The sequence below is a fragment of the Panthera uncia genome, chromosome F1 (genome assembly GCF_023721935.1).
Source record: "Panthera uncia isolate 11264 chromosome F1, Puncia_PCG_1.0, whole genome shotgun sequence".
Taxonomy (NCBI): domain Eukaryota; kingdom Metazoa; phylum Chordata; class Mammalia; order Carnivora; family Felidae; genus Panthera; species Panthera uncia.
In genome coordinates this window covers 56,241,556-56,251,855 of record NC_064813.1, presented here as the reverse complement: position 1 = coordinate 56,251,855, position 10,300 = coordinate 56,241,556, and the positions used below count along the sequence as shown (strand labels likewise).

General features: G+C 54.3%; 1 protein-coding gene across 1 annotated transcript; it reads right to left on the bottom strand.

Moving 5' to 3' along the window:
- Window positions 1-1,141: 1,141 nt before the first annotated feature.
- On the bottom strand, window positions 1,142-9,734 carry CF1H1orf115 (chromosome F1 C1orf115 homolog). Its single transcript, XM_049634581.1, has 2 exons — window positions 9,391-9,734; window positions 1,142-3,375 (listed from the first exon to the last, which is right to left on the bottom strand). Exons 1-2 carry the CDS (start codon window positions 9,676-9,678, stop codon window positions 3,256-3,258), a joined length of 408 nt encoding a protein of 135 aa, XP_049490538.1. The 5' UTR covers window positions 9,679-9,734; the 3' UTR covers window positions 1,142-3,255.
- Window positions 9,735-10,300: the final 566 nt, after the last annotated feature.

Here is a 10,300-nt window from a genome sequence, read left to right as displayed (position 1 = left end):
GCTTGAACCCACGAAACGTGAGATCATGACCTGAGCCAAAAGCAAGGGTCAGCCGCTCTACCGACTGAGCCACCCAGGTGTCCCGCCTTCTGGAATCTGGAGAGCAGGCAAGGTGTCTTTTGTTACGCTAATGAGGAAGCCCCCAGGTAACCTGAGGTTTTGGGCAGGTTGCCCGAAGATTATGTGGTTGGAACTTTCCACTTCCCTCCAGACTCCCGGGAGAGGAAAGGGGATGCAGATTGAATTGTTACTAATTGCTAATGATTTAATCAATTATCCTACGTAAAGAAGCCTCTGTGAAAACAGGGTTCGGAGATCTTGCAGGTTGGGAGCACACGGAGATCTGCGGAGAGAGGCGTTTGGAGAGGCATGGGAGCTCTGTGCCCGTACCTTGCCCTACGCATCGCTTCCGTCCAGCTGCTCCTGAGTGTATCTTTTATTTTTTTTTAATGTTTGTTTATTTTTGAGAGAGAGAGCGAGCATGAGCAGGGCAGGGGCACAGAGAGAGGGAGACACAGAATCTGAAGCAGGCTCCGGGCTCTGAGCTATCAGCACAGAGGGCTCGAACCCACGAACCATGAGATCATGACCCGAGCCTGAAGTTGGATGCTTAATTGACTGAGCCACCCAGCCGCCCCGAGTTCTATCCTTTTATAATATAGAGGTAATCTAGTGAGTAAAATGTCTCTCAGAAAATACAGGTCCTATATTTTCCTCTCAAACTCCTCAGCCCTTTACCCTGGGAGGGGGGTGCTTGCAGTCCTGGGGGCACTGGTTGGCTGCAGCCTCCTCTGCCTGGCAAAGTAAGAAACCACCTTCCTTTTTTATACCCAGCCTCTATCTTCGAGTTACATGTTTTGGCTCTGGAGCACAAAGGCTGGTTTTGAACAATGGGAGGTTCTGGAAATGTTCACTTATAACAAACACGTGAGCTGGAAACCTTTCCTGCTGGGTTTCTAGACAACCCCCTGCCTCCACCCCTCCCCCCTCCCCTTGGGCCTTGGAGGGGCACTAGGCTCCTTGTGCTGCCTGACTGGCCCTCACCTGCTGCACAAGTTAGCCTTGGCGGGAGGCTGAGGGAGTCTCTCCGAGGCAAGGCCAGAAAGTGAGGGGTGAGAAGAACTCGTTACACACAGAAACATTACACAAATTGAGGGTTTTATTTACATAACAGGGCAAGAAAAGGATACAAAAGAAGCCTCTTTCAAGCGTGTAATAGCAAAGCTCTAAAACTCAATTCCCAGTAGGGCGTGGACCCTGATGTTAAAAAAACAAAACTGAGGACAGAGAACAGGTGATAGGGGGATCTGCCACACGGGTGCCCGGTGGCCAGGGAGGTGAACACTCGCCGGGGAGGGAGGCTGAGCGGCTTGGAGAAGTTCATCTTCTGTACACAAGAATCTGGCTCCCAGGACAATCCCTGCGAGGTTTCGCCTTAAGAAATTTCTGGGTTAATTCTTAACCAGACTGTATGAGTTTTAGGGTCAAATGTGTCTGGTCTGACAGTGTCTCCAGTTTGGGAGTGGGGTAGTGAAGGTCTTCCCTGGACAGGCCCTGGCAGCTCTAGTCCCTTTCTGGGTCACACTTCCATCCCCCCAGGGGACTCAGTGAGCTTCTCAGCCCCCCCACCCCCGCCCCCTGGGGAGGGGCATCCTTCAAGTTCACGGCAGGCTGCTTCCTCCCGTCCCCCTTCTGTCACTGGTGGGCCGGACAGGCCTGCCTGGCTCTCCCACTAAACCACGTGTCTCCCCCGGGTCCCAGCGTGACCAGGCAAGCTATATTTATCTTACATGTGTGAAAATGTGCCATTATCAACTTTCCTCATTTGAGTTAAAACAAGACTGTTTTCTCTTTTCCTCACAAATACTAATGGTCCAGGAACCGGATCCAAGTTCATCTGCAACGTGGGTTTCCAGAACGTGAGGCTGAGTCCAGCTACAACTTCCTCCTCCACCCATTCCTTTTTCTGTCCCCGTCTGTCTGCCCACCTTCTTCACTTCCGGGGCCACCTCGTCGGCTTGACCGGCGAGGCGTGAACCCGGAGACCTCCTTTGCGGAGTCTGGGAAACTTGTCGGGGCCACAGGCAGGTGTTAATACCCATTCTACAGACTGATCAGCAGCCATCACTTCGGACCTCTGGATATTCTGGAAACAGATGGAACAGTGGCCCATCACGAGGGGTATGGGAAGAGGAGCCTCCTCTCCTTTCACCTCCCCGGCCAACGGTCCAATGGCAGTCCGTGGGTTGTCCTGGGGACAAACCTGGCAGCAAACGACAAGGATGCTACACGGGCAGCCGGTGAGAGAGCTCATGGGCCTCAGAGGGCTTTTCAGCGCCAGCCATGGCACCTCCAGCCGCCCAGCCTCCCTGGTCCCTACGCAGAGCCGGAAGCCCAGCCCACCTAAGATTTCCCAGCACTGGTGCACCAGACCCGGCCCCCATCCTGCCACTTCTCCTGTCCACCATCTTTCTTGTCTACCTCCAACACACCTGTCTCCTACTTCCTGGCTCCTCCTCTAAATCGCACACTTCCCCTGCCAGGCCTCGCGTCTCCTTCTCTCCCGAGACAAAGTGCCCTCGGTGGCTTGGCACAGAGGCACGGACAGCCGTGGGGAGTAGGCGACGGTGCCCAGCAGTGGAGTCAGGACGCCCACCGTCAGCCGGCCACAGGCGTGCGGCTCCAAACACGCAGCCACACTGGGCTGGCCTGGGCACAACGCGGGCACTCCCTCCAGCGACCTGCGCAACCCAGCCTGTATGTGCACTTGGACTCCCTCCTTGCCTCATCACCAGCGGCTGCGTGCTGGTGTCACAGGAGGGTGGGATCCACAAGCTTTATCTACTTTAAACAGTCACCCGTCTCATCAACAGTCTTAGAAGCATCACGACCTTCACGGAGAGTTTCCTTCCTTGCTTCTTGGTGACAAAGGGGTGGAGGAAGGAGATGGGGCACAGCCAGCCAGACAGCGCCTCTGCTGCCCTGGGAACCGAGGGCAAACCATAACCCCAAACCGAACACGGGCCTCACTCTGCGGGATCGTCCGTCGGAGCCACCCGTGTCCTAGAGTCATGAGAAGCTCAGCAGATGGGCAGGGATGTTCCATTCACAGCATTCATCCAATTCAACAAAGAAAGCCATTGTCTTCCCCCAGGGGTTTTGCGGGTTCGGGTCTGAAATGGTCCCGGATTCACAGGCTCCCGGAGCAGGAGAGCGTCCATCCTTTCTCCAGCGCGCGCGTCCCCATGGCGCCCACTAGCGGACGAACGAGACCACGCTGGTGGCTACCCCGAATGGGGCGGAGTAGGCCGCGGCGAAGCCCTGCAGGCCGATGACAACGTAGCGGCACCCTTTGGTGATGACCTTCCCAACATTCTATTTTTAAGAAGAGAAGAGAAAAGCAAAGGGGTTGGGTTAGGCACCTCGTAATCCCTCATACACAACGGTGACCCGCACAAAGGGTGACCCGCGCAGAGAATCATGGTGCCTCTTTCCCTCAGGGCAGATTAGCAAGTGAGGCGTCTCCACATCCGCCCCCCACAGAAGAACAGGTAGGGACTCAGAACAGACGTCATCATCCCGCAAAGCAGTTCAAGGCGATGTGTGTTTCCAGCTGATTCAGACATCTTGGGAACAGGAGGCAGGCTGCTAGTTCTAAGACCAGACCAGTTTTCTTTCCTCTTTTTTTTCATTAAAAAAAAATTTTTTTTTTAACATTTATTTATTTTTGAGACAGAGAGAGACAGAGCATGAACAGGGGAGGGTCAGAGAGAGAGGGAGACACAGAATCTGAAATGGGCTCCAGGCTCTGAGCTGTCAGCACAGAGCCCGACGCGGGGCTCGAACTCCCGGACCGTGAGATCATGACCTGAGCCGAAGTCGGAGTTTAACCTGACTGAGCCACCCAGGCGCCCCTCCTCTTTTTTTTCAAAGTAGGCTCCACACCCAATGTGGGGCTTGAACTCTGAGATCAAGAGTCACATGCTCTACTCACTGGGCCAGCCAGGCGCCCCTGGTTTTGTTCTATTTTTTATTTATCTTTGTTTCATTTCTCCCCTGTGGTGATTTGTTTTGAGAGAGGGAGCGCACCCACGCTATCAACGCAGAGCCCCACGTGGGGCTCGATCTCCCGAAGTGTGAGACCATGACCTGTGGCCAAAATCGGGAGGTGGATGCCCCACTGACCGAGCCACCCAGGTGCCCTTTGTTTTGTTTTTTAAACCAAAGTCCACTCTTCTTCTCTGTTCCAGCCAAGTTACCGCATCATCTGAAGGCTGGGTCAACTCGCCTAATCTGAAAGCCCACTCGGTCCTCCCTGCCTCCAGGGCACAACCCACACCTTTGTGTCTAAAGACTCCTGCTGTTCTCTGATTGCTGCATCCCTCAGTGCAATTATAAACTCCTTGAGGTGCGTCAGTCCATTAAGCATCTGGACTTTGGCTCAGGTCATGATCTCGAGGCTCAGGTCGTGATCTCGCGGTCGGTGGGTTTGAGCCCCGGGTCGGGCTCTGTGCTGACAGCTCGGAGCCCGGAGCTGGCTTCCTATTCCGTGTCTCCCTCTCTCTCTCTGCCCCTCCCCCACTTGCACTTATGGGCACGTGCTCACTCTGGCTCTCTCTCAAAAATAGTAAATAAACATTAAAAAAACCCCAACAACTCCTTGAGGGTAGGATGACACCAGGCTTTCTTGCTACCCACTCTTTTTCTGCAAGGCATGATGCTAGACAGGGGCCATCAAGGGATTCGAATGGAATCGCAACAGGAAAAATGGAGCCGGCTACCACCCACTAATCCTGATGTGCTGTTACCCGCCCGCCCCCATCCCCGTACCTCTCCCAGCTTCCCTCATCATTCTGGATGATGTCAACATCCATGGAGGTGACCTAGACCCCACCACACGCCTTGTCTTCTGGCCCCCTGACTTTTCCAACTCCAGTAAGCACCTAAAACTCCCGGTTTCACTTAAAATCCCTGATCTCAATCCCAAACCTCACTTCCAACACCGCCCAGCAAACCTACTCTGCCGATCTGGTAGGCTGACTCTCCCTCTCTCCCCGATGAAGGGACTTTCTTGTGCTCATTACTGTATCCCCAGCACCCGGAAAGGGCCTGGGTCTTTCTTTCGGAAACTCTTAGGCTAAATGAGGAGCCCTGGGAGATATTTGGGTAAAATCCATGGCTTCTCTAGACACGGATTCCTGGCATACTGCCCTGCGGACTTCTCACTGAGACATCAGGGTGCATGTGTGGGACGGGGGGTGACGTGATGTTGCTAAGAGAGCCATCTCTGTTATTGAGTAGTAAGATTCGGTGGGAGAATTTTACTTGCCTCCTTGAGATAACAATAACAAAGGCAACTGTTCTCTGGGAGCAAGTTAACAGTCCTCTGTAAGCAATGCCACCAGAATCACGGATGGCCTGCATTACACTTGACATTTTTGGTATCTGCGCATCCATTTTCCTCAGCCTGCTACTTTCAAAAATTGCCGGGCACATCATTTTTCTAATTTAGAAAAAAGTCACCAAGGGGCACCTGGGTGGCTCAGTCAGTTGAGCGTCCGACTTCGGCTCAGGTCATGATCTCATGGTTCATGAATTCAAGCCCCGTGTCGGGCTCTGTGCTAACAGCTCAGAGCCTAGAGCCTGCTTCGGATTCTGTGTCTCCCTCTCCCTCCGCCCCTCTCCTGCTCGCACTCTGTTTCCTTCTGTCTCAAAAATAAACATTAAAAATTTTTTAGAAAAAAGCTACTAAAATAGCTCATTAGCTGGAACACTGTCAGAGCAGATTGGAGGAAAGTGATACAGAGAAATGTAAAATACCTATTAACGACCAGTTGATTAACACCAGTCATGTGAGGGACGTTTTGAACTCTTTGACCTGAGTCAAGTTTTCAACCCAAATAATCTCTCCAGAGAAGTGTTGAGACATGGGGGAGCACAGGGCAGCGTGGCAGGCTGAATAACGCCCCCCAATTCCAAGAATCTGTGCCTATGTGGCCCTTATGTGGCAAAAGGGACTTTGCGGATATGATTAAAAAAATTTTTTTAATGTTTATTTATTTTTGAGAGAGAGAGAGAGAGAGAGAGAGCGCATGAGCAGAGAGAGGGAAACACAGAATCTGAACCAGGCTCCAGGCTCTAAGCTGTCAGCACAGAACCCAACGCGGGGCTTGAACCCATAAACCGCGAGATCATGACCTGACTGACGTCGGCTGCATAACCAACTGAGCCACCCAGGCGCCCCCCGCAGATGTGATTAAATTAAGGGTCTTGAGATGGGGAGGTGGTCCTGGATTATCCAAGTGGGCCCAATCCTTTTAAGAAACCCCATATATTTAAAAGGATCCGAAGAAAGACAACAGTCCTTACAAGAGGGACACAGGAGGGGTCAGACGGAAAGCAATGTAATGACAGAGGCAGAGGGAGAGGGAGAGATTTGCGGACGATGCAGTGCTGGCTGTGATGGAGGATGTGGAAGCTTTGGAAGCTAGAACGAGCGAAGAGCCTGGTTCTTCCCTGCAGGCCCCACGGAGCCCAGCCTGCAGACTTCGGCGCAGTGAGACTGATTTCAGGCTCCTGGCCTCCAGACCCGCACAATTTGTGCTATGACCTAAACCATGGCGCTGGTGGTAATCTGTTAGAGCTGTCATAGGATGCCAGGCTTTTGGGGGTTCTCTGGTATTCAACTAACCCCCAGGGAAGACAGGGATTCCCTGTGCACTTCTGGTTAAAAAAACAAACAAACAAACAAACAAACAAAACCTAGCTGCCCACAAAGATCATTTCCCCTGAATATAAAGACCAAGCCTTCAGTTTTGAAATGTGGTCAGGACGCAGGCACAAAGCTGAGGTGGGCAATCAGCTACAGACTTGAGGTTTTTTCTGAATTACAGCTCATTAAAACCTAACCAGAGGGGCGCCAGGGTGGCTCAGGCGGTTAAACGTCAGGCTTCGGCTCAGGTCATGATCTCACGGTTCTTGAGTTTGAGCCCCGCGTCGGGCTCTCTGCTGTCAGTGCAGAGCCCGCTTAGGATCCTCTGTCTCCCTCTGTCTCTCTCTCAAAAATAAAGGAACATTAAAAAGCAATAAAAGCTGGAGCATTTGGGTGACTCAGTCGGTCAAGCAGCCGGCTCTTGGTTTTGGCTCAGGTCATGATCTCACAGTTTGTAAGTTTGAGCCCCGCATCAGGCTCCTGGTGAGGCTGTGAAGCCTGCTTGGGATTCTCTCTCTCCCTCTCTCTCTGCCTCTCCACTGCTCATGATCTCTCTCTCTCTCTCTCCCTCAAAAATAAATAAACATAAAAAGGAGCATAAACATAATCAGGAAAGAAACAGTCACACGGGGTCTCTCCTTCACCCCCTGAAATAACAGCCAACAGTCACAAGAGCCCTTCCACACGCCAGGTGTGCTCGGAGATCTTTGCGTGGACAAACTCATTTACTCCTTGCCACGACCCTAGTCTTATCCCATGTTACAGATGAGGAAACTGAGGCAAAGAGATGGGCATAGCCACCAACAGGTGGTGGGGGCAGGGGCTTGAGCCTGGCAGTCTGGCTCCAATGCCCCTGTCCTTACCTGCTTGCTACCTAGAGCATGAGGACATTTTTCTCCCTCTTGAGCTGAAGGTTATTCCAGGACCGACACTTCCTCTTTCTGACCCTCTCCTAGCTGCCTGATGACCACGCTGTCCACACAGAACCTGATGTGGAGCTTGAATGCACGAACTAGGAGATCATGACTTGAGCTGAAACCAACTACTCAACTGACTGAGCCACCCAAGCACCCCCAATGCAACCTCTCACCTTTTTTTTTTTTTTTTAATTTTTTTAAAATAAAACTTCCCCCCGGGTCATGAGCTCACCGTTCTCGAGGTCGAGCCCCGCATCAGGCTCGGAGCCTGGCGTTTACTTCGAATTCTGTGTCTCCCTCTCTCTCTCTGCCCCTCCCCCACTAGTGCTCTGTCTCTCTCAAAAATAAATAAACACTTAAAAAAAAAAAAAAAGAAAACGTCCTGAGCTTTCCAACCTCCTGAGGACTCTGTACCATGCGGCTCCATGGCGGTGCCCCAACTATGCCAGGATCTCCCCGGGAGGTGTGGACTTCACTGGGGCAGGACTGCTCTGTATCTATTTTTGCATCTCCAGTGGTTAGCACAATCCCTGCACGTGGCGAGCTCCCAGAAACCACCTCCAAGGGCCACCCTGTGACCCGAGCTGTGCACATTACCACTTCACCAGCTGAGGCAAATGATGGCTTGCTTCCTTGTGCTCCACTGAGACCAGGAAGAGCGAGAGGAGTCCTAGCTCGACTCCGAGCTGGAAAGTCCCGACTTGACAGTTTTTAGTAATAACACGTACCACTGCCTGCTCGTGCACTGTCCCCAAAGCTGCTGACTGCTTTTTACAGGGGATAATAAACCGAAGTTCCTGGGAGTGGAGACTGGATGGTTTTAGATATGATAAGAGGCCACTGGATGACACAGATAATGAGGCAGTAAAAAGCAGACAGCGCCTTCGGCCAGGACACCGTGACTTCTGTGACAGTCTTCTGTGTGGCCCGGTCCCGCCCCAGGGAGCGGACTCAGCAGCAGCTGCAAGTGATTCCAGGCAGAGGCACTTGGGCACCTCAGGCTCTGATCTCTGAGGACACTGTCATTTTATCCCATATTCCTATTCTCTCGCTCTCCCCCTCTCTGTCTCACCCCTTCCTCCTCCCCTGCCCCCACCCAAGGCAAAAGGCATGTCTGCAGGCCCCAGAATACACCCACAGCTGGCTGGGAGAAGAGAAAAGGAGATCCAACAAGTGCCTATGTACGTATCTGTTGAGCTCCCAGGCCCTGGAAATAACCGTGGGAATATTTGGGGGTCATAACCCAAACAGCTCTCAGCTGGAGGGACACCCTGGCCAGCACTGTTGGCAGAGAACAGATGAACTGGCCCCCAACTCCCTACTTTGCAGCTGGGTCGCCTTCTACAAGTCCCCTAACCACGCTAATGCCTCAGTATTCCCCATCTGTAAAATAGGGAATTCTGTCCCACCAACTGGACAAGGGAGGTTAAGCCTCACGGGGATCAGAGCCACCGGGAATGTCGGGACCCGCTGGAAATGTTACCAACCCGCCAGCCCCAGAGGAGCGGATGCATCGGTGCTCCCCGAAAGCCCTGGTTTGGCCTCTGTCATTACTTGCGACTTCCTTTTCCCTCACCTCCCGGACGACAGGAGGAACACTTTCTGGTGCTCTGGTAGCGACTATTGGCGAGGGGACGCAGGGGCAGCCCGGGGAGGCTGAGCGCAGCCGGACGGTGGGGACCCGACCCCCACCCTCGCGGCGATCGATCGCTCGGGAAGCCGGGGCCCGGGCCGCCCGCACCCCGTCCCCGCGGGCCCTACCTTGCCGTACTTCTTCAGCTTCTGCCGGTACCTCCTCTTGGGCTTCTCTCCCGGCGCCGGCTCCTCCAGCGGCTCGTAGCGCTCGGGGAGGACGGCCAGGTGCACCTTGCGCGCGCCCCGGGCGCCCGGGCGCCCCGCGCTCGCGCAGCTCGCCGCCTCGTCCCCGCGCTCCGGCTGCTCCAGGAGGGCGGCCGCCTCCTCGTCCCCCTCCGTCCGCGCTCGCCCCCGGGGCCCGCGGCGCGGGAGGCCTCTCGCCGCCTTGCTTCGGAGCCTGGCTCCCACCGTCATGCTGCCGCGGGGCCCTCCGGCGAAGGTCAGGGCTTGAAGACGCCGACCTTCGCGCCCCGCCCCCGCCGCCCGCCCCAGCCCGGACCGGGCGGGGAGGTAGGGGTGGGGGACTTGGGTGGCAGCGCCCCCTGGCCGCGGGGCCCGGAATCGCGCGCTCGGCCCCACCCGCCTACCTGGCGGCCAAAGCGGGGTCGGGGGCGGGTGGGGGGAGACCCCGAAAACTGGGCGCGCGGTGAACGTACAAAACACGTCAGCCGCAGCCGCAACGAAATAAGTGAAAACCCAAATAACGAGGCTTCACTTCCACGTTCAAAGTGGCAGAGGTGATAATAATGAAAGTAAAGACTACACCCAGTGCCGCTGAGGGCGTGGTGAGACGGTGGTGATACGACGGTACGGTGTTCATGGGATGCACGCTGGTGACCAGCTTTTGGGAAGGCGACCAGAAAATTCTCACCAAGAGTCCTGAACAAACGGCCACACCTGTCTAGGCACCTGTCGTAAGGATATAGTCAGAAACGCAAAGCTCAGTGAGTCCACGGTGGTTAATCTCAGTCTGACTCACGGCGACGAAGTGAAGCACACCAACGGGGTTGGGCAGGCTAAATTCTGGTGCAAGCCT

Coding starts and splice junctions, on each gene's coding strand:
- CF1H1orf115 (XM_049634581.1), bottom strand. CDS start 9,678: ATGACGGTGGGAGCCAGGCTCCGAAGCAAGGCGGCGAGAGGCCTCCCG. Junction 3,376..9,390: donor AGCTGAAGAAGTACGGCAAG/GTAGGGCCCGCG, acceptor TCTTAAAAATAG/AATGTTGGGAAGGTCATCAC.